This window comes from Trachypithecus francoisi, unplaced genomic scaffold, assembly GCF_009764315.1.
Source record: "Trachypithecus francoisi isolate TF-2019V2 unplaced genomic scaffold, Tfra_2.0 Lachesis_group10, whole genome shotgun sequence".
In the NCBI taxonomy this organism is placed as follows: Eukaryota; Metazoa; Chordata; class Mammalia; order Primates; family Cercopithecidae; genus Trachypithecus; species Trachypithecus francoisi.
In genome coordinates, this window is record NW_022681455.1 from 97714896 (window position 1) to 97742003 (window position 27108).

Genomic DNA, 27108 nt, shown 5'->3' on the forward strand with positions numbered 1-27108 from the left:
TCCAAATAACTTCTCTTATCTTTTTATTTAAAAAAAAATAAAACAGTCACCACCAACCACATGACAACTTGCCAGGCAAGGCCTCACTTCCCTCCCTCCTTCGCGTCCCATGTGCCTAGTCAGCAGGGTCAGGGAGGCAGTCAGCACTGATGTTAGCTTCGCCCAAAGGCAGTATTACAGAGAGAGGCTTGGGAAAGTGAAGGAAACCTGGACAGGCTTTTCAGCATTGAGAAGTCACTTAAAACTGATTTGTTTTCAGTAACTGGTATGTCTAAAATGCAGGGAGGGAAGACCATGCTGTCAACAATCATAACCCACTTTTTACAGGTTGGCTCCAGGGAGAGGTCGGTTGGAACAGTGTTTAAAGGAAGGATAGTGGTTTCATAAGCTTGCTCAGCTCTCCTGGAATGAAGACTAAGATGCTACATGTTGCTTGTTAGGCTTATACTACGGTGGCTCTGGGGCTGCAGGTCAGGAGTCCTTGTTAGTGCATTTAGTGCTGGTGAGAAGGGTAGGCCCCAGTCTTGGACGCTGAAGTCCTCTAAAGACAAGACAGAGACACAGCCTCAGATCCCCCGTCACCTTCCACTGAATAAGGGGGATGGAGAGGAGGTCTTAGTGGTTGGCCTCCTGTAAGCCCAGATGCCTGCCAGCCTGGGCCTGCTTCCTTAGCACTGTGAGAGCTTGTGTCTGATGGGCAGAGAGGAGCAAGTGCAGTCGCTCTCGGGTTGACTCGGCGCAGGGCTCCCCAGCTTCGGGCTTGCAGGGTGACCCTGCTCTGTGACCCAGCAGCGGCTTCAGCCCCAGAGAGGGCCGTGGCACAGGTGGTTTAGGCATAGCCACCAGCCATTTGACTGGTGGCTGCATTGCTGCCTACTCCTCGCCAGGCCTGGTAGCTGAAGAAGGCACTCACTCCATAGGCAATCATCACCAAACATGCAAAGAACTGAAAGAGAGGCAAGAAGGGTGTAAGGACCAAGAGGGTAACAGTGACACAAGCTCCAACCAGATCTCAGGCCAGGCAGGAGGGGTTTTGGCAGCTGCACCATCTCACACTCAGCCAGATGCATTTCACAGCTGTTTATCATGGAGCTGATGAGCACCAGGGTCCTGGGATGCCAACATTACCTTCTAAGCAGGGGAAACAGCTAAGAACCACAGGCGGGGCCTATCAGATTGTGATAAGGACAATGAAGGACAAGATAAGAGTGACAGAGGGGACATCTCACAAGGATTTCGTTCTAAAAAGACAACATTCAAAGGCCACCCTAGGAATTTTTCTAGAACCAGTTCACACCTCTATACTAACACCCGCAGCCACATTCAGAAGCTCCCCATCTCTGTCCCCATCACTGAATTTGCTGATTTCAAAACTGCCCTCATCAGGAAGAGTAAGGAACCAAATGAGTGCCCATCGAGGCCCTGCCCTCCCCTGGGCTTGGCCGTGGCTCCAGGCCCGGAGTCCAACCTCTCTGAGCGGGAGCCTCCTGTCTGTCAAAAGGGACTGGTAGTCCCTTCCTCTCCCTCACTGTGGGTGTCGCAGGATCTTGGGAGGAGACGGTGTGCAGAGCCTGGTGGTGTGAAGGGTGACAGGCGTGGAGGGGACTGCAGCCACTTCACTGGCCACCTGACGTGGGCCTGGGGTCTGGGTTTCACGGGAGAGCCTATGAATCTCCCAGAATGGTTTAAACCAAAAGGTTTTTGCACGTGCACTTGTCAGTGGGAGAGCATCCAGTTTTTCACATTCGCCAAGGGGGCATGTGACCCTAAGTCAGTGTGGCACAGTTGATTTACAACAAGGTTCCACAGTTAACCCAGGCGGGGTGTGGTAGCTCACACCTATAATCCCAGCACTTTAAGAGGCCGAGGCATTCGGATCACCTGAGGTCAGGAGTTCGAAAGACCAGCCTGGCCAACGTGGTGAAACCCCATCTCTACTACAAATACAAAAATAAGCCGGGCGTGAGACTCCATCTCAAAAAAAAAAATAGCTGGTGTGGCAGCATACACCTGTAGTCCCAGCTACTTGGGAGGCTGAGTCAGGAGAATCACTTAAACCCAAGAGGCAGAGGTTGCAATGAGCCAAGATCGCGTCACTGCACTCCAGCCTGGGCAACAGAGCGAGACTCCATCTCAAAAAAAAAAAAAATAGTTAACCCAAAACTTCCATTGCCCACCACACATCACTCCCCACTGTTAATTATGGAAGCCTGGAGGCAGCCCCGCTCCCCTCTGAGACCCACTGAGCACTCAGGTGACAATTTCTCAGGAGGTGGCAGGTGCCTGGCCTCAGACCAAGCAAGCAGCGTGAGTACTGGGGCGGAGACCCTGCAGACCACCGAGGGAGCCTGGGAAGCAGACTCACCGAGGCAGCCGCACGCTGGTTATACGGCCGGGTGCTCCTCAGGGATGTCAGGTCAACTGCTGCAGAGCAGGCGATGAAGGCGGTGATGTAGAGAACGGTGGCGCTGATGTTAAAGATCATTAACTGCAGGACATGGGGGTAGGGAGTGGGGAGAGAAAAGGCTTAAGACACAAAGAGAGGCTGGGCATGGTGGAATCACACCTGTCATTCCAGCACTTTGGGAGGCTGAAGTGGAAGGATCGCTTGAGCCCAGGAGTTAGAGACCAGCCTGGGGAACATAGGTAGGCCCCATCTCCACAAAAAATAAAAAAGTTAGCCAGGCATGGTGGCGCACGCGTGTGATCTCAGCTACTTGGGAGGCTGAGATGGGAGGGTCACCTGGTGCCACGAGTTGGAGGCTGCAGTGAGCCATGATCACACCACCGCACTCCAGCCTGGGGCGACAGAGTGAGATCCTGTCTCAAAAAAAAGACACACAAGGAGACCAACAGTTGGGGCCTCTTTGTTCCCACTGGCACACCCCTTGAGTAGCCACTGGAAGGGGACGCAAACACCTGGGTCTTTCCCACCAACAGGGCCTCAAGTGGCCGTGGTTTCCAGGGGTCAGCCTATCAAGCCCTGGTCCCCAGGAAGCCTGCTAAGCAGGGAGCATGAACACACCTGAGGCTGGGGAAGGGGAATGATAGGAAGGCCTCAGTGATGGGGTAGGGGCAGTGCCAAACCCATTCCTCACAGAAAGAGGCCAGTCCACTACCCATCTCTTTGTACCAGCTAAAGACACACAGGCCACTCCTCCAAGTATGGCCCAGGGCCAAGCCCAGGCTATCCCTGGTACCACTGCAAGGTTTGGCTCTGTGGCCAGTCCTGGGGCTGGGCCTCACATCCCTCTCTGCCTCCAGGGGGAAGAATCTTTGTCTCCCTTTTGGCCACATCCTAAGCTCGAGGCTCTAAGCAAATGCCAGGGTCAGGACCAGGAGGACCAGATATTCCCAGCTGGATACAGAACCAGACTGGCAGGAAGGGGCCCTCCCTCTGCTGACAACCAGGCCCCAATCCCTCATCTCAAACGCTTGGCCCCAGGAGCCCATTTACAGTCTTCAAACGCATGGCCCTCAAACATTCATTCGGTTTGTCCAATATACCTTTTAAAAATTACCAACATCATAAAATTAGATTTCATGAAAACCTGAAAACTTCATGTAAAAATTTCATATTAAAAAAATCTTGGCCAGGTGCAGTGCCTCATGCCCGTAATCCCAGCACTTTGGGAGGCCGAAGGCAGGCAGATCACTTGAGGTCAGGAGTTAGAGACCAGCCTGGCCAATGTGGTGAAACCTCGTCTCCAATAAAAACACAAAAATTAGCCAAGAGTGGTGGTGAATGCCTGTAATCCCAGCAACACAGGAGGCTGAGGCGGGAGAATCACTTGAACCCAGGAGGCAGAGGTTGCAGTGAGCTAAGATTACACCACTGCACTCCAGCCTGAGCGACAGAGTGAGTGAGACTCTGTCTAAAAAAAAAAAAAAAAAGAAATCTTAAGATATCAAAAGATTCTGCGCCAAGGGGGTTGCATACCCACTAGCAACAGATGAAGTGAGTAGAGGCAGCTTACGATGGGCAGATGGATGCTGGCTTCTCCAGGGTCCCTCCTGACCCAATTCACTCACATATCTTGCCTGGATCCTGTAGGGGTCTGCAACCCCCATGCCAGAAAATCCCAAGTTGGCCATGCTAATCCAGCCTTCTCTAGATGCAGTTAAGCCCTCTCTGCCCCATTCGTTGAGGGTCCAGAAGCACAAGAAGCAATGCCCTGCCATCGTGGCTGAAGGGAGCCTCCTTCCATTAACAGCCACGGCTGGAGCCCCAGATCCGCACCTAAGAGACACACAGGCTTTTATCTCCAGAGATTTCTCTGTTAGAGGCTCCTGGGACATGAGGGAGGGGTGGACCCTGAGCCCGGAAATCAGGGTGCCGCCTCCTTGCCCCAAAATCTTCCCTGCAAGCCCAGCGACCCCTGCAAACGCTGCCTGTTTCTGCCAGGGACGTCAAGATCTAACAAACCCATTCTGTCTTGAGGATGACTCACGTTTCCTCGGTTTAAAAAGTCATTGAATTCCAAACAATGCTGCCTAGTCCCAGCCTTGCTTGTCTTACAATCATGTGCCTTTCTCGCCTCTCTTCTCACTGAAAGCCTCAGACCCCAGCTGCAGGGGTTTTCCGGGTCAGAGGAAAAAAAAAAACCAGCAGCTTTCTGTGTGTCTGGCCAGGGTACTTCCCATGTCCGCTCTCAGCCTTGTGTCCTGGGAAGACTGTCCTGGGGCAAACCTGGGGAGACCAGCCTCTCCCAGGCCTCAGAGCCTCACCTGCAAGCAGCCGGGTGCCCCAGCTTGTCCTGCACACTTGAAGCCCTGGCCTAGGCAACATCTGAGAGCTTGCCCCCAGCCTCCAGCCACAGGGCTGCCTGCCTGGGCCCACTAGAATCTCACAAACCCACACAACACAGGCACAAATTCTGACCACCCGGAGAAGGAAAATTTTTTTTTTTTTTTGGAGGTGTAGTCTTGCTCTGTCACCCAGGCTGGAGTACAATGGCGCGATCTCAGCTCACTGCAACCTCTGCCTCCTGGGTTCAAGCAATTCTCCTGTCTCAGCCTCCTGAGTAGCTGGGACTAGAGGGGTGCACCACCACAGCTGGCTAATTTTTGTATTTTTTGTAGAGATGGGGTTTCACCATATTGGTCAGACTGGTCTCAAACTCCTGACCTCAGGGGTGATCCACCCGCCTCAGCCTCCCAAAGTACTGGGATTACAGGTGTGAGCCACCACACCCAGCCGGGAAAAATATTTTTAAGATTCCAAATGGCCTCTTATAAATCTACTCAACAGCCCCTCACTTCTACTCTCCTCCTGGGACAAAGTCAAGCCCGTGTCCTTCCTGGCTCACGGCTCCCCAAAAAACCGTACACCTAGGCTGGGCGTGGTGGCTCACTCCTGTACTCCCAGAACTTTGGGAGGGAGGCCAAAGTGGGAGACCTGCTTGGGCCCAGGAGTTCAAGACCAGCCTAAAGTGAGACCCCCCTTCCTCTACAAAAAAAAAAAAAAAAAAAACTAGCAGGGCATGGTGGCACGTGCCTGTAGTCCTAGCTACTGGGGAGGCTGAGATGGGAGGATCACCTGAGCTCAGGGCTTCAAGACTGCAGTGAGCCATTATCGAGCCACTGCACTCCAGTCTGTACATAGTGAGACACTGTTTTGAAGGAAAAATAGAAAAACTGGACCCCTGAACCATCAATCCTTACCGCCACCCCTGGCTCTGCAGACCAGCTTAGGTCAGTGAGGATGTCAGGAGACCCCCCCATACCCTGCCACTTCTTTTAGGGAAAGTCACGTCCTGTCATAGCCACTTCCAATACCCCCACCCAGACTCACCACCAGTGGCCAGGGCACCATGTACAACTTCATGTGCAGCTGAAACAGGTAGAGAATGAAGAGGATGATTGTCACCAGCCAGAGGAAGACAGCGACGAACATCACCCAGCCATAGGCCGGGTACAGGTGGTACGGGGTGTCCGCAATCAGCGCCCACACCAGCAGCCCCAGCACCTAGGAGGGTCAGACAGGGCAGGGTCGGCCAGAGATGCGGTTTCATTTCTCATCTAGCTAAGAAATATTGGCCAGGCACAGTGGCTCATGCCTGTAATGTCAGCACTTTGGGAACCCACGGTGTGATAATCGCTGGAAGCCAGGAGTTCAAGACCAGCCTGGGCAACAGAACAAGTCCCCATCTCTACAGAAAAATTAAGGCCGGGTGCAGTGGCTCATACCTGTAATCCCAGCATTTTGGGAGGCTGAGGTGGGCGGATCACCTGAGGTCAGGAGTTCGAGACCAGCCTGGCCAACATGGTGAAAGCCTGTCTCTACTAAAAATACAAAAATTAGCCGGGCGTGGTGGTGCCTGCCTGTTATCCCAGCTGCTTGGGAGGCTGAGGCAGGAGAATTGCTTGAACCTGGGAGGCAGAGGTTGCAGTGAGCTGAGATCACGCCACTGCACTCCAGCCTGGGTGACAAAAGCGAAAATCCATTTCAAATAAATAAATAATAGTCAGCCAGGTATGGTGGTGTGCACCTGTGGTCCCAACTACTCAGGAGGCTGAAGTGGAGGATCACATGGGCCCAGGAGTTAGAAGCTGCAGTGAGCCATGATCATGCCACCACAAGCCAACCTCAGAGACAGAGTGAAATTGTCTCAAAAAACAGAAAAAATTCAAAAAAGGAATGTTGATTTGGCTCATGCGGTACACCACTGTACTGGGGCCCTGACCTGTACTCACACTCCTCTTCCAGGTCTCAGCTGAGATGTCAGGTGCTCCAGGACACCCCCATACCTCCAGCCTGCATCCCAGAGCCCTTGTCAGCGCTCACAGGGCCCCCCAGGCACCCACCATCCAGGGCCATAATTGTTCCCTGCCCCAGACTGCAAGCTCCACGAGGGAACGGCCGTGGCTGTCTCACAGCTGCGTCCCCACACCCAGCACAGGACCTAGGCCCTGCCAGGGGCTCAGTAAAAGCTGCTGAAAGAAAGTTCAAGTCACCACAGTCCCAGAGGCAGGAAGACAACAGCCCTGTGTCCTCCCTCCCAGCTGGGCCCAGCAGAGAACATCACAAGGGCCTCTGCCTGACACCCCACGTCTCTGGCTCTCCGAGATGCCCTTCTATACTGGTATTGCCATCTCACAGGTGAAACTGGGCCTCCAGGAAGCCAAGGGGCCTACCTGTCACGCCGTTCCCACGTGGCAGGATGGGCCCGACCATCCCAGCAGAGCATGGGTAGTGGCTAACAGCATGGACTCTGGAGCCCAGCTGCCTGGCTTCGATCCCGGCTCTCCTTACCAGTTGTGTGGCCTTGGGCAAGTGTATAATCACCCTTGCTTATCAAATGAGTATAATGATCATTCCTACCTCGTAGAGCTACTGTGAGGACCCACAAGTTCATGCACATAAATGACTGCAACAGAAGTGTTTTTTTTTATTATGATTCCACAAGTCCAAGGTAGACTGCACAGGCCCCAGTCCTCACAGCCACAGAGAATTCTCTGTAGGCAGGTTTGTCGACTCACCATGCAGACTGTCTCTGGTGCGGGCCAACAAAGGGCCAGCAGGGGCAGGGCCCAGGGAGCTCCTGGAGGCCCCCCAGAGGCACCTCGGATGTGGCCATCCTGGGCCTCCCCAGTCCCTCCTACCCACCCCCACTTCTCCACGAGGGCACTCTCTGGAATCCCTGGCCACAGAGAGGACACAAGGGTCTAGCTTTGGAGAAAGGCTCCATTGCCAATCAAGACACACAGAAGTGTCCTCTTTTTCCCCTGGTCGGCACACAGGTACATGGCACCAAGGCTGCGTAGTGACCTTGCCACCAGCCCAAGGACAAGTCAGTGGGATCAGAGAAGCGGTTCCGGAACAGGGCCCTCCTCTGGCTGCTAGGCTTTGGAGACAGAAAGTCCTGGCTGCTTCCAGCAGCTGAGGGGTGCCGCCAGCCCCTAGAGGACCTGAGGGCCCCAGGCCCAGAGCACAGCTAAAGCTGGGGTGCCTGCCAGGTACCCCACCCAAAAGCACCCTCGCTGAGGACCAGAAGGGAAGCTCCTGCATGGATCCCTGCAGAAGCCAGGGACAAGACTGGGGCACGCCTGTAGCTGAGCTGGCCCAGGGAGCCCTCAGCCCTCACAACCCTCCTTCCTCCACCTCCTCCCCATCCCCCAAGGGTCTGGCTCAGGAAGGGTGTGGCCCAATGGGGAAGTGGCAGGTGGGGTCTGGAGCTTGGAATTCAAAAGCCGTGTGGCTGTGTGACGCTGACCGAGTACCTTCCCTGCTCTCCGAGGAAGATTCTGGGTTTTGTTCATTGCTATATCTTCAGTGCCCAACAGTGCCTGACACATAATATACGCTAAATACACAATGTGCTTAGGAGCTAACAATCCTATTTCTTCATCGGTGACAGAGATCAGAACTCTGCACAGGTGCTGTGTATTAAAAGAGGAAGCCAGATGGCCAGGCGCGGTGTCTCACACCTGTAATCCCAGCACTTTGGGAGGCCGAGACAGGCGGATCACGAGGTCAGGAGATCAAGACCATCCTGGCTAACACGGTGAAACCCCATCTCTACTAAAAACACAAAAAATTAGCCGGGCGAGGTGGCAGGCGCCTGTAGTCCCAGCTACTCGGGAGGCTGAACCAGGAGAATGGCGTGAACCCGGGAGGCGGAGCTTGCAGCGAGCTGAGATCGTGCCACTGCACTCCAGCACTCCAGCCTGGGCGTCAAGCAAGGCTCCATCTCAAAAAAAAAAAAAAAAAAAAAAAGAGGAAGCGGCGGGGCTGGGTGTGGTGGCTCATGCCTGTAATCCCAGCATTTGGGGAGGCCAAGGTAGGAGGACTGCTTGAGCCCAGGTGTTCAAAACCCCATCCTGGGCAATATACAGGGAGCCCATCTCTACCAAATAATTTAAAAATTAGCCGGGTGTGGTGGTGGTGTGCCTGTGGTCTCAGCTACTCGGGAGGCTGAGGGGGGAGGACCGCTTGAACCTGGGAGGTTGAGGCTACAGTGAGCCATGACTGTGCCACTGTACTCCAGCCTGAGCAACAGCAAGACTCTCAAAATAAACTAAAATAAATAAAATTAAAATTAAGTAAAATTAAAATTAAATTAACAAAATAATAAGAAGCAGGTGTCCATCTGTGAATTGCCCCTGGCCTTGCCCCGCCCCCCAACCCAAGTAAGGGGCTCAGCCCAAAGTAGGAGGCCCAGGGAAAGTGTCCCTCTCTCCAAGGCTCAGCAACTGCTCCTCCCCACACTGGGGTGAAGCTCCAGGGGCCCTTCCCCCCAACACACACAGCACCCTGCCCGCCTCTCCCCCACACACAGCACCCTGTCCGCCTCTCCCCCACACACAGCACCCTGCCCGCCTCTCCCCCACACACAGCACCCTGCCCGCCTCTCCCCCACACACATAGCACCCTGCCAGCCTCTGCTGCCCGTCAGCACTCTCCTTTCAGCGCCACAAGCAGGCCAGATAAGGGTAGGGAGGTGAAGAAGCCAGGGCGGAGCCGCACACCGCTGTCACACACCAAGCTGGGGGCAGAGCCCTTACCAGTGTGGACCCAGGGCAAGATGTCTCACAACAGCCACACCTGGAGAGGCCACGAACCCCCAGAGCCAGGGAGGAGGCCAGTGTTCTGAAGGAGAACAAACACTTCAGGCAGCACGCCTCTGTCCCTTCTCCAGGTGAGAACTGGGCGTGTCCTGGATAAACAATTATTTTTTCATTGAAAGCCAATTCTTTATGGGACTCTGCTGCCACTGTGTTGCCTGCTTCCAACTAACTAAAGGAAAGTCAGAAAATGCAATGGACCAAAAATCAAGAAAAGACCAACTCAGGTTTCCACTATCATACGCCTATCAATCACCTGTCCCATGACTCACAGCCTCGGCCACAATAGCCCCTCAATGCCCTCCCACTCTGTGCCAGACACGTCTCATTGATTTCTCCATCACCAGACCCTCCTCAAATGTTCTGTTTGTTATCCCCATCTTCCAAAGGGAATCTCAGGAGGCGATGTGCTGTGGGTAAATGATAGGGCAGGAGGCTGGGTGCAGTGGCTCACATCTGTAATCCCAGCACTTTGGGAGGCTGAGGTGGGTGGATTACTTGAGCTCAGGAGTTCGAGACCAGCCTGGGCAACATGGGAAAACCCCATCTCTACCAAAAATTTAACATTTAGCTGGGCATAGTGGCATGTGCCTGTGGTCCTAGATACTTGGGAGGCTGAGGTGGGAGGATCAATGGAGCCCGGGAAGTCAAGGCTGCAGTGAGCTATGATCGCACCACTGTACTCCAGCCTGGGTGACAGAGACCCTATCTCAAAAAATAAATAAACATTTTAAAAGGATAGGGAAGGGCAAGAACCCAGATCTGTGCTTCCTTGGAACCTGCGCTACTATGAGTTATTTAGTGAAGTGTGAAAAATGAGGACACTTCAGCTGGCTCCAAGAGCTAGGCTGGGCTGGGCACCCAGGCTCCCTCCGTCCCTGCCCTGCCCTGCCCTGTGCTCCAGCCCCACCCCTGGTTTCCAGATCAGCGAACGCAGCGTCCAGATGAAGCTGGAGGATAAGCAGTGGGAATTTCTGGCGTTCTTCTGGCTGTGCTGCCTGGCTCTGTGCCTGGGGAGCCGCCTCGGTTTCTGCCCTAGAACAAGGAAGGTTCTTTCCTGTATTTGAACCACACAGACTGGTTTCTCCTGGTCCCTGAGCCCCCAGCCCAGTCCCCCCAGAGAGACCCTGCTCAGGACAGGGCACCCAACACAGGCCTCACTGTGGGCATCTCTCTGGGTTCATACATTTAACAAATGTCTATGGAGAAGGGGAATGGGGGTGGCAACGGGGTCATGGTTGCCATTCTGGATAAGGGGCCAAGAAAGAGCTCACCGGGCCGGGCGCGGTGGCTCAAGCGTGTAATCCCAGCACTTTGGGAGGCCGAGACGGGCGGATCACGAGGTCAGGAGATCGAGACCATCCTGGCTAACACGGTGAAACCCCGTCTCTACTAAAAATACAAAAAACTAGCTGGGCGAGGTGGCGGGCGCCTGTAGTCCCAGCTGCTCGGGAGGCTGAGGCAGGAGAATGGCGTGAACCCGGGAGGCGGAGCTTGCAGTGAGCTGAGATCCGGCCACTGCACTCCAGTCCGGGCGACAGAGCGAGACACAGCCTCAAAAAAAAAAAAAAAAGAAAGAGCTCACCGGGAAGGTGATGATAGGCAAAAACCCAGGGAGGTGACGGAGGGGCAGGGAGGGTGCCATGTGAGTATCGGGAACAGAACTCTGTGCCTTCACCTCTGGGCCCTGTGGGTCTCTCTCTTGCTTACGTGTTCATCTGTCCCCGAGTTTCTCTGGAGGCGTCTACACCAACATCTAAGTGTCTCTCCCCTACACACACAGGCAAACCACATCATCCCCTCCTTCCTAGCTCTCTGAGGTCCCTGCCGTGCCTCCCCAGACAGGTCCTGCAGATAAACAAAGGGAACTGTCTGGAAATCTCAAGGGCACAGGGCCTTTTTTTTTGCTTTTCTGAAAACCTGAAGAATTCAGATTAGGAACTTTTTTTTATATATGAAGACTACAGTGTCAAAAAGGACCTTTGCATCTTCAAAGAATTTCCAAACAATCGGGTAACGAAGAGATGTTTTTGTTAAAACCACCTGCAGGATCAGAGAGAAGATTCATCACAAATGCCCGACCAAGAGGCACTCCTCGCTCCAGCGAAACCCTGTTATTACAGTTTTCCCAGAAGCTGCCAACACTGACAGCCAGACAGGCCAGGTTCCTGCAGGGCGTGTGCCCTTCAATGACTCTAAGGGAAGTTTTTTCTCATCTCTTGTTGTGGTTTGCAATGTGTTCCCCAAAATATGTTCAAGTTCTAACCCCTAGTACCTGGGAATGTGGCCTTATCTGAAAACAGGGTCTGGCCAGGCGTGGTGGCTCAAACCTGTAATTCCTGCACTTTGGGAGCCTGAGGCGTGTGGATCAGTTAAGGACAGGAGTTCGAGACCAGCTTGGCCAATATGGAGTAACCCATCTCTAGTAAAAATACAAAAATTATCTGGGCATGGTGGCGGGTGTCTGTCGTCCCAGCTATTCAGGAGGCTGAGGCAGGAGAATCACTTGAACCCAGGAGGCGGAGGTTGCAGTGAACTGAGATCACACCACTGTACTCCAGCCTGGGGGACGGAGCAGGACTCTGTCTCAAAAACAAAACAAAACAAAACAAGGCCTGGTGCAGTGGCTCACGCCTGTAATCTCAGCACTTTGGGAGGCTGACGCAGGCGGATCACCTGAGGTCAGGAGTTCAAGACCAGCCTGGCCAACATGGTGAAACCCCGCCTCTACCAAAAATACAAAAAATTAGCCAGGCATGGTGGCACGCACCTGTAATCCCAGCTACTTGAGAGGCTGAGACAGGAGAATTGCTCGAACCCAGGAGACAGAGGTTGCAGTGAGCCGAGATCGTGCCACTGCACTCCAGCCTGGGTGACAAGAGCAAAACTCCGTCTCAAAAAAAAAAAAGAAAGAAAAAAAAAAAAAAGAAAACAGTGTTTGCAGACATGCTCAAATTAGGGGGGGTTATACTGGATTGGGGGCATCTCTAATCCAATGACCGGTGTCCTTGTAAGAGAAATGTGAACAGAGAGGCCACAGGGGTAGACTGCCATGTGAAGACAGAGGCAGAGATGAGAGTGATGCATTTGTAAGCCAAGGCACACAAAGGCTTGCCGGTCACCACCAGAAGCCAGGAGGGGGACATGGGACAGACTCTCCCTCAGAAACCCCAGAAGAAAGCAACCCTGCCAACACCTTGATTTCAGTAACTGAGACAATACATTTCTGCCTCCCTGTTTGTGGAACTTTGTTATGGCAGCCCCAGAAAACGAATAGGTTTTTCTCAGCTGCTCTCTGAATCTGTGGATGGGTGTCATAATCTTGTTCACCTGAGTGACACTGGCATCGGTTCTGTTGGAGGGGTGGTGTATCGACCCCTTGAGTTCACGCTCTGACCCTGCCAACTTTACTAGCTGTGTGACCTCAGGCAAGTGGCTTAGCCTCTCTGTGCCTTAGTCTTCATCTTCCTTCATCTTCAAAATGTGTCTACCGCCTAGGGTGGTTTGGTTTGGTTTGGTTTTTGAGACAGGGTCTCACTTCGTCACCCAGGCTGGAGTCCAGTGGCACTACTGCAGCTCACTGCAGCCTCGACCTCCTGGGCTCAAGCGATCCTCCCACCTCATCCTCCCGAGTAGCTGGGACTACAGACATGCATCACCACACCTAGCTATTTTTAATTTTGTAGAGGTGGGGTCTCCCTGTGTTGCCCAGGCTAGCCTAGAACTCCTAGGCTTAACCAATCCTCCTGCCTGGGCCCTGTGGTAGTTTTGAAGAAGGTACTTAGACCGGCAACCAGCATAGGCTTAATATTCAACATGGCCAGGTGTCATGATCACCCTGAGGGGTTAAGAACATGGCTTTTCAAGTCAGCACCCTGGGCCTACTTTCCTGCATTCGCCATGGTGTGTGCGGCTCCTCAGGAGTGTGAGGCCTCACTGAGAGAATGACGGTATCCACATTCAAGTACCAGGCACAGCCCGGGCACAGATAAGGACCCACGCCCGTGCCAGCCCCACCCACCTGACAGATAAGGCAGTGGTGCTCCCACAGGAGGCCTCAGAAATCCAGCCCGCCCTCAGATCTCCCTTGGAGCTGCACTCTCTCAGCTCCTCAGAGGCTGAGGGGCCTTGGGCAGACCCCTTCACCCCTTGGCACAGTGGAAGCAGGGAGGTTTGGCTCACTGATCTCTGAGATTCCCCACGGCCTGAGGTTAACCGTCCTGAACATGGGCCTCCTCCAGGGCCCCAAAGGGAGGGGTTCGACCAACCCTATGGGCACTGAGCTAACTCATGCAAAGACAGTCACCCCAACTCTTTTCACTCTCCTCACTTCCGGGGTAGCGTCAGACCTTTGTGGGCTCACTGTGTGGCCTTGGGGGAGTCACCTAACCTTTCTGGTCTGTTTCCTCATCTGACAAGTGAGGGAATTAGGGTATGGGGGCCCTAGGGAGACACCTGGTCACCTCATAGGTGTGTCATACATATGAACCTATGTGAAAGAAAATGTTAAAAGCCATAGCAGTCATGAGCAGTAGGGAAGGCTGTGAGACAGTCCGGGGCTGGGGGAGGGAAATCCCAGAGAGGGGAGCCATGAGGCAGGAAGGCAGCCGGGGCCTGGAGGACACTCCAAGGCTTAAGCTCAGCAGCTGCCAGGGCTGGCAGGTCACAGGAATGACTACAGTGGGCTGGGGAGTCCCTGGAGTGGCTGCTGGGAATGCAGGCCTGGGGTGACCAAAGTTTCTAATTTTTCAAGAGACACTAGAAGTCTGGATTTTATGTGCAAATCAGCTATTTATTTATTTATTTATTTATTTATTTATTTATTTGATGGAGTCTCACTTTGTTGCCCAGGCTGGAGTGCAGTGACGCAATCTTGGCTCACTGGAACCTCTGCCTCCTGGGTTCAACTCATTCTCCTGCCTCAACCTCCTAAGTAGAGGGGATGACAGGTGCGCGCCACCACCATGCCCAGCTAATTTTTGTCTTTTTGGTAGAGACAGGGTTTCACCATATTGGCCAGGCTGGTCTCCAACTCCTGACCTCAGGTGATCCACCTACCTTGGCCTCCCAAAGTGCTGGGATTACAGGCGTGAGCCACCGCACCTGGCAAAAATCAGTTTTTTAAACATAGGTGACTGAACCAAAGGTTTTAGAAACAATGTGATGGCCAAACGGGCCACGGCAGCGGGTCCTTCCCCGGCCCCTGAGTCCATCCGCAGTCCCCGACTCTATCCACAACCCCCTTTTCTAGCCCCCGAGTCCTTTACTGGCCCCCGAGTCCTTGCCTGGCCCAGCCCTAAGTCCTTCCCCGGCCCCCGAGTCCATCCTCAGCCCCCGAGTCCATCCCCAGCCCCCGAGTCCTTCCACAGCCCCCAAGTCCATCTCCAACCCCCGAGTCCATCCCCAGTCCCCGAGTCCTTCCCCGGCCCCCGAGTCCTTCCACAGCCCCCGAGTCCTTCCACAGCCCCCGAGTCCATCCCCAGCCCCCGAGTCCATCCCCAGCCCCCGAGTCCATCCCCAGCCCCCGAGTCCATCTCCAGCCCCCGAGTCCATCTCCAACCCCCGAGTCCATCCCCAGCCCCCGAGTCCTTCACAGCCCCCGAGTCCATCCCCAGCCCCCGAGTCCATCCCCAGCCCCCGAGTCCATCCCCAGCCCCCGAGTCCATCCCCAACCCCCGAGTCCATCCCCAGCCCCCGAGTCCTTCCCCCACCCCCAAGTCCATCCATGGCCCCGGAGTGCTTTCCAGGCCCCCGAGTCCTTCTCCAGCTCCAGCCTGTCTCTCCCCACTGCTCCATCCAGGAAACGCACACAGGGTGGCAAAGTAAACTCTTTCTGGGGTCCCCCTCACTGGGGACACATCTGGGCAAGCCAAGGACACTCAGAACTCAGCCTGGCCAGGCTCGGCCCCCACCCCCGCTCTGGCCCTTCTCTCTACAGTGAAAGGGACTTTATGGGGACAAAAAGCCACCCATTGTATCACACGAGACAAAGGGGCAGGGGACAGAGGCTCCGGGCGCCTGAGCTGGCCACAACACAGCCACACACCACCCCCTGCGTGTGCGAAGGGGAGGGCACCTTGGAATTCCCGTGCCACGCACTCCAGCATTCGAGGATCCTAGAGTCATCCCTGCTCTCCAGGAAGGCGACAGCAGACTCGGAACCCAGCCCCAGATCCACTAGACCTGGGCAGTACTGAACAGCCCTAAGCTCTCTTTTGTCATAGGAAAAATGGGCATGTAAGTCACTAAACAGAGTCATTCAGTCATTAAACAAACTGTGCCAGGCGCTGTTCTAGGCCCTGGGAACACAGTGGGGAGCCTGGCAGCCAGGGTCCCCACCCCAGGCCACAACCACCCCACCCCCACCTCCCGCATGGGCCCTGCTTCCTGGGGCTATGGCAGGAGGACGATGCTGGAGGTGAGGGCTCAGACCTGGTCCTCCTCCAAGGCATTCATCGTATCATCTGTTATTTCTGAGTCCTGGGTCTCAGAGCAGAGAGCAATTCAATGCCAAAGGCAGAAGAGGTTGCAGCACACGTACCCTGGTGGCTGAGCCACCCCTAGAACCCCAGCAAGGTCCTACAGCCCCCACGTGTACTTGCAGCCAAGGAGCCACTACCACTGCATCCTTGCTGTGAGGTCTCCCCTTAGGGCTTTAGAAAAGTCTTCCCAGCTGGGCATGGTGGCTCACACCTGTAATTCCAGCACTTTGGGAGGTCGAGGCAGGTGGATCACCTGAGGTCAGGAGTTCCAGACCAGCCTGGCTAACATGGTGAAACCCCATCTCACCTAAAAATACAAAAAAATTAGCTGGGCATGATGGCAGGCACCTGTAATCCCAGCTACTTGGGAGGCTGAGGCAGGAGAATTGCTTGAACCTGGACGCAGAGGTTTCAGTGAGCCAAGATCGCACCATTGCACTCCAGCCTGGGCAACAAGAACAAAACTCCGTCTCAAAAAAAAGAAAGAAAAGAAAAGAAAAAACGTCTTCCCAACTTGAACTCAAACTGCCCCCTACTTATTCCTACCCCATTCCCATTCTGCCCTCTGGTCAGACCAAGCAGGTCCTCCCTCCACAGGCAGCCCTCAGGTGTGTGAAGGCAGGTGGGGGCCTCTTGAGTGACACTCCAAGGCCCTCTCTGGCTCCCAGAGCAGGTGGCAGCACTCGCAGGTGGGATCTCAGAAACTCAGAGCTCCCTGCCTGCAGGTCCCCTTCTCTGCTTCCTCCCTCCTTCCCAGGGTCTCCTAGGCCTACCCCACAAAGCCTACCTGAGCCTCCCCAGCACCCAGGCCCTTCCAGCTACACAGAGCATTCCCAGGAAGGCCTTACCCTCCTTGTAAAGTCCCTGGTGGAGCCCTGCATTCATTCCCTCCAATCCTCGCCCCCGCAACTACCTTGCCAGGCCCCTGATGTTCATGTCACCCAGAACATCAGTGCCAGCAGTGGGTGTAGAACCAGCGTCGCAGGAAGTCCAGGGAGAGAGGAAGACCCTCACTTTAGCACCCCCCATTCCTCCAGCAGGCCAAGACCAGGGTACACAGGGCTGGTGAAGCTCTATATGCTCCCAACAGCAGCTGGTTCTTTCTCTGGAGGGGCCTATGGAAGGATGAGGTGGCCTTGGGGTGCTGAGACTATAAACTTCTTGTTATCCCAGTTGCCCTGGGTTCGAGCTGTGCCACTGCCCCCTCTCAGCTCTGGCCTCAAGAGCAGTAATGCTCTCTTCAAATAAAGTAGTCTCCAGGGGAGTGTCCCCACATCCTGGGTGACAGGGGAAGGGGAGCTCATACCTGCAAACCCAGCACTTTAGGAGGCTGAGGTAGGAGGAATGCTTGAGCCCAGGAATTTGAGACCAGCCTGAGCAACATAAGCAAGATCCCCATCTCTAAAACAAAACAAAACAAAAAAATTAGCCAATTAGCCAGGCATTGTGGCATATGCCTGTGGTCCCAGCTACTTGGGAGGCTGAGGCAGGAGGATCATGTGAGCCCAGGAGGTCGAGGCTGCAGTGAGCCATGATCACACTACTGCACTCCAGCCTGGGTGACAGAGTGAGACCCTGTCTCAAAAAAAAGTTGAGGGGTGGGCGCTGGACACAGTGGCTCACGCCTATAATCCCAGCACTTTGGGTGGCTGAGGTGGGCGGATCATGCGATTAGGAGATCGAGACCATCCTGGCTAACATGGTGAAACCCCATCTCTACTAAAAAATACAAAAAATTAGCAGGGCGTGGTGGCGGGCACCTGTAGTCCTAGCTACTCAGGAGGCTGAGAATGGCATGAACTCGGGAGGCGGAGCTTGCAGTGAGCTGAGATAGCACCACTGCACTCCAGCCTGGGGGACAGAGCGAGACTCCGTCTCAAAAAAAAAAAAGTTAGGGGGACAGTGTTCCCATCCTGCCACCCTCACACAGAGTGGCAGATGTGAAAAAGCTCATCTGGTATCTGACCCCAGCCCCAAATAAAAGCTGGAACATCCCAGAACAGGCCTGGGTCTGTTCCCCAGCAGCTCAGGCTTTGGGCTCTGCCTCACCTTTGACCTGTCTCCCTGCCCACAACTCCCTGTGAGACCCTGGGGTACCACCCTGGCCTCTCCCCATTGGACAAACAGGAGGGACCAATCCAGCACTTTGGGAGATCACCTGAGGTCAGGAGTTCGAGGCCAGCGCGGCCAACATGGTGAAACCCTGTCTCTACTAAAAATATAAAAATTAGCTGGACATCATGGCTCATGCCTGTAATCCCAGCACTTTGGAGGGCTGAGGCAGCAGATCACCTGAGGTCAGGAGTTCAAGACCAGCTTGGCCAACATGGCAAAACCCCATCTCTACTAAAAATACAAAAATTAGCCGGGCGTGGTGGTGCATGCCTGTTATCCCAGCTGCTCGGGAGGCTGAGGCAGGAGAATTGCTTGAACCTGGAAGGCAGAGGTTTCAGTGAGCCAAGATCGCGCCATTGCACTCCAGCCTGGGCAACAAGAACAAAACTCCATCTCAAAAAAAAAAAAGAAAGAGAAATGAAAATGATACTACATTGACCTATCATTTTGGTCTATTAGATTGGGGCACATCCAGAAGTGTGTTAAATCACCATGTTGGGAGGCTGTGGGAACAGGAACCTTCCAGGAGGCATGCTGTTGCGGGCAGGAAGGGTGTGACCTCTCCGGAAGGCATTTGGCAATCTACATCACAATCCCAAATGCACATACCCCCCCACCCAGTAGTCCCACTTCTGGAAACGTATCATACAGATGCACTTGGTGGCATTTCTTGCAGCAGGGTGCGCAACAGCAAAGGAATGGAAAACCCAAAGTGTTGGTCAACAAAGGGACTGACCACACGGTCACACCACAGCTGCATCATGGAACACTACAGAAGCCACAAAGAAAGAAGCAATTGCACTCCACACACTGAGACAAAAGGACCCCCAAGATTCATTTTTTAAGTGTAAAAGAAAAAGTGCAGAAGGATGTGGCTAGACTATATATCTTGGGGAGAGTATAGAAACTGAGGGGAGACAGGAATCTACAGCTACATTTGCATAGATCTCCTTAAAGAAAGTCTTAAAATGGGATATAGGAAACTGAGAGTGGGCATGAAGGAGTCAACTTTAACCAAAAAGGAACAGAGATTTTTCACTGTACTCTTTCCCACTTTATTTTATTTTTGAGCATTGTAAATATACTACCTATTTAAAAAATTAGGAGCTGGGTGTGGTGGCTCATGCCTATAATCCCAGCACTTTGGGAGGCCAAGGCGGGCGGATCACATGAGGTCAGGAGTTTGAGACCAGCCTGGCCAACATGGTGAAACCCCATCTCCACTAAAGATATAAAAATTAGCCAGGCCACGGTGGCATGTGCCTGTAATCCCAGCTCCTTAAGAGGCTGAGACAGAAGAATCGCTTGAACCCAGGAGGCAGAGCCCTTGCAGTGAGCTGAGATCACATCACTGCACTTCAGGCTGGGTGACAGAGCAAGACCTTGTCTCAAACAAAAAAAATAAAGAAAAAGAAAAAGAAAATTAGGTAAATAAAGGTATGAAAAAAATGGACACAGCTTGCTGTGCGCTCATACAGAATATCCCTAGGTGTATTTCCGTGGGGGAAAAGTATGGCTTGGCGCATGCACAGAGAGCACCCGTCTGTGGTTAAGTGAGGATATGGGTTTTATGTAGAAATATGCATCCACTCACCCTGGAATGAGACACATGGCATGTGGTTGCCTGGGGTGAGGGCAGCTGTGGGGCGTGGTCAGTCAGGGATGAGCGAGATTGCATTTTCATGATTACCCTTTCTACCATTGGAGTTCTTTGTATTATGTCTCTGTAATTTTTTTCAAAGAATAAAACAATTCCATCAGTAGAGAAACAGCCAAATGAGCAGAGGCTACTGGGACACTGTGGGTTACTCCACAACAGTTTACAAGGAAGGAAGACAAGTCTCAGAACATGAAGAGTGGCGGGGCGCTGTGGCTCATGCCTGTAATCCCAGCACTTTGAGAGGCTGAGACAGGCGGATCACCTGAGGTCAGGAGTTCAAGACCAGCCTGGCCAACATGATAAAACCCCGTCTCTACTAAAAATACAAAAATTAGTTGGGTGAGGTGGCAGGCACCTGTAGTCCCAGCTACTCGGGAGGCTGAGACAGGAGAATCGCTTGAACCCGGGAGGCAGAGGTTGCAGTGAGTGGAGATTACACCACTGCACTCCAGCCTGGACGACAGAGCACATGAAGAGCTCTCAGATGCACTGAGTATGAGAAAAGCAACTTGCTGAACAAAGGATACAGAATAAAACCATCAATGTTTTCAAAAATGTACAGGAAAAAAGACTAGAAACACCCCAAATAGTTGTCCCCTTAGGGACACAGGTGGGTAATCCAACTACAGCTTTAGCGTAATCTGTACAGGTTTTTATTTTGTGAGGAGAATGTACTCATATATTCAAAATGTAATTACAAATTAATTCCCAAACACTCAATATTTCCCCCGTGGCAGTAAGTGGGGAGTGTCAGGGGAATTAACAATACAAGGCATTTATTGCTCTGTGCAGCGGAGCTGGGTTGGATGAAGATACTGGGCATGCAGAGCCTGGAATGCTGTACTAAAAAGACTGAACCACCCACAAATCTCAGTGCTAAGGGAGGCCCTGCGAGTCTCAGACATTGCAATCCCAGTGTGACCAAGCCCTGCTCACACCTCTCTCAGACTCCAACAATCTCATCTAGGCAGCCCCTTCCTGGAGACCAGAGCTGACTTTCAGTCCCTGCCCTGCCCTCCATCTGCAGAGGAGCTGGTCTGCCTCCTGGGGCTGGAGACAGAGCCGGTATCACCATAAGGAAGAACTTTCCAACACTCCCAAGTACCCAAGGATGGAGCAGGGAGCCTTAAGAAGAACTGAACTCTCTGCCTCTGGAAGCATGCAAGTTCATGTTGGAGATGCTGCAAAGGGACCTCTTATGCTTGCATAAGAACCCGCGGCTCCTATAACCCTGTGAATCCAAACTGTCCTTCATTCCCACATACAGGGCTAGGCTAGCTCTTTGCAGGCATGATCTAGATCCTGCCACCACCATCTGACAGACAAGGAAGTGAGGCTCAGGGAAATTTGGGAATTCCCCCACGATCACGCAGCCAGAAAGGAACAGAGCCAGTTGAATCCAAGGCTCTCAGCGTCCAGGCCTGTGTTCCCATCAACACTCTCTATGCCACCCCATAGATCACGGAGATCTAGGGAGATCTAGGGAGATGGAAGATCAGGGAGATCTAGGGAGATCTAGGGAGATGGAATTGTTTTATTCTTTGAAAAAAATTACAGAGACACAATACAAAGCACTCCAATGGTAGAAAGGGTAATCATGAAAATGCAATCTCGCTCATCCCTGACTGACCACGCCCCACAGCTGCCCTCACCCCAGGCAACCACATGCCATGTGTCTCATTCCAGGGTGAGTGGATGCATATTTCTACATAAAACCCATATCCTCACTTAACCACAGATGGGTGCTCTCTGTGCATGTGCCAGGCCATGCTTTTCCCCCACAGCAATATACCTAGGGATATTCTGTATGAGCGCACGGCAAGCTGTCCATTTTTTTCATACCTTTATTTACCTAATTTATTTTTCTTTATTTTTATTTTTTTGTTTGAGACAAGGTCTTGCTCTGTCACCCAGCCTGGAGAGCAGTGATGTGATCTCAGCTCACTGCAAGGGCTCTGCCTCCTGGATTCAAGCGATTCTCCTGCCTCAGCCTTCTCTTCTGTTTTTTTTTGTTGTTGTTTTTATTGTTAAGAGTGTAGGGCTGGGTGCAGTGGCTCACACCTGTGAGCACTTTGGGAGGCCAAGGCAGATGGATTGCTGGAGCCCAGGAGTTAGAGACCAGTCTGGGCACCATGATGAAATCCTATCTTTACAAAAAATATAAAAACTTAGCCAGGCATTGTGGCATGTACCTGTAGTCCCAGATACTCAGGAGGCCTGAGGTGGGAGGATTGCCTGAGCCTGGGAGGTTGAGGTTGCAGTGAGCTGTGATCACACTACTACACTCCAGCCTGGGTGACAGAGCAAGACCTTGTCTTGAGGAAAAAAAAAAAGTAGGGGTCTTGCTCTGTCACCCAGGCTAGAGTGCAGTGACGTGATCAAGGCTTACTGCAGCCTCAAACTCTGAGGCTCAAGCAATCTTCCTGCCTCAGCCTCCCAAGTAACTGGAACTACAGGCATGTGCCACCCTGCCACCTGCCCAGCTAGGTGAGGTTTTGATCTGTTATTCACCTAAGTGGGAATTGTGTGGCCACCCCCAATCCCAGGAGGTGGGGCAAAATGGAAGGACAGAAGGTACCAAACCAAATGGCCTTACTGCCACAGGGCATTCACACAGCTTCCACGTCCTGGGCCTTAAGGGCGCCTACTGACTGACAGGTCTCTGTACAAGCTCTGGTCTGTCCTGATCCTCCTTCTCCCTTCCTATGGCAGGAAGCCCTCTCTGATGGCCTTAGCCCCTGATGAGTCTCCCTTCCTGAAGTCCCCCTTTTCCCACTCCAAAGCACTCTAGAACCTCACACCCCCAAAATAAACAAGATGAGGATTAGCTAGAGTCAGGTTTTGGATTTCCAGATCAAAGTGCAAAGCCAAGCTGTCACGCTATCCTGTGTGACCTTGGACAAGTTCCTCACCCTCTCTGAGCCTATTTACTTATTAATAAATCCAGATAAGATCATCCTTCTCCCCACGGCTTGGGGAGGCTTGAAAAAATAAGAGATGGGCACCTAATAGCAATACTTTATACTCATTGTAAAAAGGCTTTGGGAGCTCCCCTTAAGCAAATAACCACGCCTTCTGCATTCTTCCACCTGAGTCACACAAAAATGTATAGCACTGAGGCCTTTTTTTTTTTAACCAAAAGAGTTGTCTATAAATCAAACTTGCATGCCTTGTGACATGAATCCATTGGTCAGAAAAAATAAAATAAAAAAAACAAAGACCTGCCTCCTTTTTTAGAGGCTATCTGCATAAATTCTTCGTTTCCCTTTTTGCCTAGGCTGCTAGGAAGTTCAACAAAGAATCAACAGCCTCAAACTTGCTACAAGTCAATTCTCCCCTCCACACTGCCAGCTTTTAAAGACACATTGCTTTAACTCTTCTGTCTTATGTGATTTAATCTCATATTCCATTTGGTGTTCTTTCTGAATCTACAAGGAATAAGGATAGTGATAAATCAATGAACACCACCAGACATCTGTAAAGAATACTGAGGTTGGTTCTTCAGGACACATTCTGATAGTGAATGAAAAGTATATCTCCTTCTCTAGGAGCTGGGGGCTTTTCTACCCACCTCCCCTTCCTCCCAGCACACCAGGAACATTCATCAAATCCTGGGAAACAGAGGGGTCTGATGGGGAATTAGCTTCCATCTTCTCATTTATTTCCTGCTCCATGCAGCCTTCTCCGATCCCTCTGAGAGAAGCACATCCTCTGAGCATCTCTCTCACTGACCAAGAGCCCTGGAAAGTGGGCACTGGGCCTGGGGTCCCCACCACTCCCTCCATGACAAACCCTGGGAAGGTAGCAGCAAAGCCACATGTGGTCATTAAGACCATGGGCCAGAAAAGTCAGAAAAATCACTCCTGTGGAGGAGGGCTGTGAGATCTTGGGCAAAGAACTGACCTCTGAGCCTCAGTTTTCTTACCTGTAAAACGGGGCCGACTAAGAGGATCTAAAGCCCTTGGCAAAGGGCCTGAGCCTAGTGCTGGCCTGATAGATGGGAGCTACGATGGCTTCCCAGCAGATGGCGGTGACTATTGGATGAACGCCCACATACCCCATTTCAGACCCAGTAGAACTATCTGTTGCCAGAGAAACAGCTCAGGATGCAGCTTCTCCAGCAGGCAGATTTCTTTTTTTTTTTTTTTGAGATGGAGTCTCACTCTGTCGCCCAGGCTGGAGTGCAGTGGCGTGATCTCAGCTCACTGCAAGCTCCGCCTCCCGGGTTCATGCCATTCTCCTGCCTCAGCCTCCCCAGTAGCTGGGACTACAGGTGCCCGCCACCACACCCAGCTAATTTTTGTATTTTTAGTAGAGATGGGGTTTCACCACGTTAGCCAGGATGGTTTCGATCTCCTGCGTTGTGATCCGCCCACCTCGGCCTCCCAAAGTGCTGGGATTACAGGCGTGAGCCACCACACCTGGCCCCAACAAGCAGATTTCTAAGGCACTAAAATGTGCAGGTCATTTTCAGAACTCTGATGGGAGACCCTCATCCTCCCAAAGGCACTGCAGGTAGGGGGCAAAAGGAGCCCACTTCCCTCACACCCAGTCCCTGAGAGTCAAGAGACCCAAGTGCCAAGCTCTATTACAGGACTCCTGGTGAGTCCTTCTACCTAGACCTCAATGTCTACATTTATGTAATGGGACCCAGATGCTCAGGGCTGGATTGCTGAGGCCACAAGGGATGCGCCCCCGCCCCCCAATCAGGAACACAAGCCTTCTCTAGAAGAAGCTACCAAGACCCTTGCAGCCCACAGCAACATCCTTCTCTTACTCCAATGCCTTCCATTCCCCCTATTGTTAGTCTCTTTCTTTCTTTTCTTTTTTTTTGAGACAAAGTCTCATCCATCCAGGCTGGAGTGCAGTGGTGCGATCAAAGTCACTGTAGCTTCAAACTCTCAGGCACAAGGGGTCCTCCTACCTCAGCCTCCCAAGTAGCTGAGACCACAGGTGCACGCCACCATGCCTGGCTATTTTTTTTTTTTTCCTTTTTTTGTAAAGACAAGGTCTCAATATGTTGCCCAGGCTGGTCTTGAACTTCTGGCCACAAGCAATCCTCCTGTCCGTCAGGGGCCAGCCTCAGGATCTCCTTTACCACGCATGCTGAGGGATCCCTCACAGGGATCTTGCTGGTCATCATCCTGCACCCAGCAAGATTCCTCTTCTGTTCCGAAACCTCTTCAGGTCACCAACAGACCCTAGACCCTGTAGCTTGCAGAGATGACACAAGACCCTTGGCTTCTGTCCACATCAGAAACAGGTGCTTCAACTCCAGCACCACCAACCTGTTGGCTACTCCCTGCAAATTAATTCAACTTTCTCGTCACTACATCTTGGCTCACACTGTTCCCGGCCCTTGGAACATCCTTTCCCTGCCTCTGCCTCAGATTTCAGTGAAGTCTCTGCTCAAAAACCACCTCCTCCAAGAAGCCTTCCTGGTCGTGGAATTGCTCTCCTCCTCCTCTGCCCTTTTGCACCACTTCTCACACCCACCTGGCCCAGCAGCTGCTCATGGCTGTGCCCCTCACAACCATCTCAGAGCCGCCACTCCAGCAGTGGCGGGGTCAGTGGCTCTCCCCATCTGCAGAATTAAATGATTCCAGGAACTAGATCTCTTTCCTCAGAAGATAGAATCTTCTCCCCCACCCAACAAAAGAGAAACAAACAAAAAACTCTGGGAGAAGAGTTAAAAATGTAGATTTCTGGCTATACTTCCTGAGATTCAAATTCCAATTGCACATTTTTTCCGGGGGTGGAGTCCAATAATCTAAATTTTAAACAAACCCGCCAGGATGATTAAGAGGCTGCGGAGGGGGCCCACAGAGCCCTGAGAAATCCTGAAATGAGATAGCACTGACGCAGGTGGAGGTGGGCCCGCACCTGGAGAGGTCAGCGGAGGGAGACTGGACCTCAGCCCAGGGTCTGGCACCAAAGCGACCACCCTGCCCTCCAGCTCGGGCCTGGCAGCCCTGCTAGCACCCAGCAGTAGGAGACAGTGGGAAATCTCCACTCGCTGGATTGCAAAGGAAAATAGGTCCCGGCGCAACTCCAAATCCACCCGAGTCCTCTGAAAATGTATCAGGCCTTCACCCACCCAGGGCACCCACCCAGCTTCCAGACCCTCACGAAAGGGTGGCAGAAGCAGCAGCTAACATCCGGGCCTGTGGCTGGGAGTGGAGGATGTTCCCATGGGTCCGCCTCAGTTGGGGTCTGTACAGGGCTCTGGGAGAGAGTAGGAGTCTTGCCCCTGGCTACCCACAAACCCCTCCCTCCAGCGCAGGGTGCGATATCTAGGCCCCGTGGGGCTGGCCAAACCGGCTGAAACCTGGCGGGTCACCCAGAGAAAGCTAGAAGAGCCCGGCTCCTGCGCGGGCGCCCACAGTTTAGTACCTGAGTGTGCGTGTTGGGGAGTCGGATGTGCCCTCTAGATTAGATGAGGAATGTTCTGGGGTGCGGCCACGCGGGGCCGCTGGGAGCAGAAGATGGTTAGAGAGTGGACTTTACCTCAGACTAGGTTCTGTGGAGGGCTGGGGGCACTGTTCGGGCAGAAAGAGGGGTGAAAAAGAGAAAGGAGGGAAGGGAGGCGTGGGAAGGGTTGGGGGGTTGTGCGCAGTGACTGTGGCTCCAGTGGGGGCCTCTCTGTGGCCGCTGGTAACCACCTTGGAGGGGGCACGATGGGGCACGGGCAGTGGGCACTCTGTACACGGTGCACAGAGTAGGGACGGCCCTACTCTGTAGGGACACTCGCAGGGACGGCCACAGGGGAGTCTCGTGGTGAGAGGGTTGCAGGGCCATCTTGAGGGCGTCCGTGCGGGAAGCGTCCTAGGGGTACACGCAGCGCTTCGGTGAGCGTGTGAGCCCGGGTGGGGAGCGCAAGGTTCGCGAAGAATGAACGCAGCGCCGGAGTCCCTCACCCATTCCGGCCGAACCGGGAGCCCCCGGCCAGCCCAGTGGGCCCGCGCGCGCTCTCACCAGCTGCAGCAGCATGAGCGCCCCAAGGCTGGAGCGCACGAAGCCCAGGTCCGGGCGCAGCGCCGACACCGAGACTCCCGCGCCCTGCGCAGGACTGCTGGTCCGCGTGCTCACTTTCGACGGGAACTCGGCCATGGCGGCTCCGCTTGCCTCCCGAGGTCGCTCCGGCCGCCGTCGCCGCCCCTCCAGCGGTGGGTGCCGGCTCCCGCGCCGCTCTTCCCCGAGGCTCCGGATCCCGGTGCTGCTCCCGGAGCTGCAGGAGGCGTCGGGGCCGGGAGCCTGGGGCGCCAGGTGCGGCCGAGATCCCGG

The 27108-nt window shown here is 53.3% G+C and overlaps 1 protein-coding gene across 1 annotated transcript; it reads right to left on the minus strand.

The window, feature by feature from the left end:
* Nucleotides 1-27108, minus strand: PLLP (plasmolipin). Its single transcript, XM_033218519.1, has 4 exons — nt 26800-27108; nt 5795-5968; nt 2366-2488; nt 1-946 (listed from the first exon to the last, which is right to left on the minus strand). The coding sequence occupies exons 1-4, from the start codon at nt 26932-26934 to the stop codon at nt 830-832; spliced, it is 549 nt and encodes a 182-aa protein (XP_033074410.1). The 5' UTR covers nt 26935-27108; the 3' UTR covers nt 1-829.

Bases quoted from the DNA above. Each gene is read 5' to 3' on its own strand.
- PLLP (XM_033218519.1), bottom strand. From the start codon at position 26,934: ATGGCCGAGTTCCCGTCGAAAGTGAGCACGCGGACCAGCAGTCCTGCG. The intron at 5,969-26,799 runs GTGAGAGCGCGC...TGACCCTCCTAG, and splicing joins CGCTCATGCTGCTGCAGCTG to GTGCTGGGGCTGCTGGTGTG. The intron at 947-2,365 runs GTGAGTCTGCTT...CCTCTCTTTCAG, and splicing joins ACCAGCGTGCGGCTGCCTCG to TTCTTTGCATGTTTGGTGAT.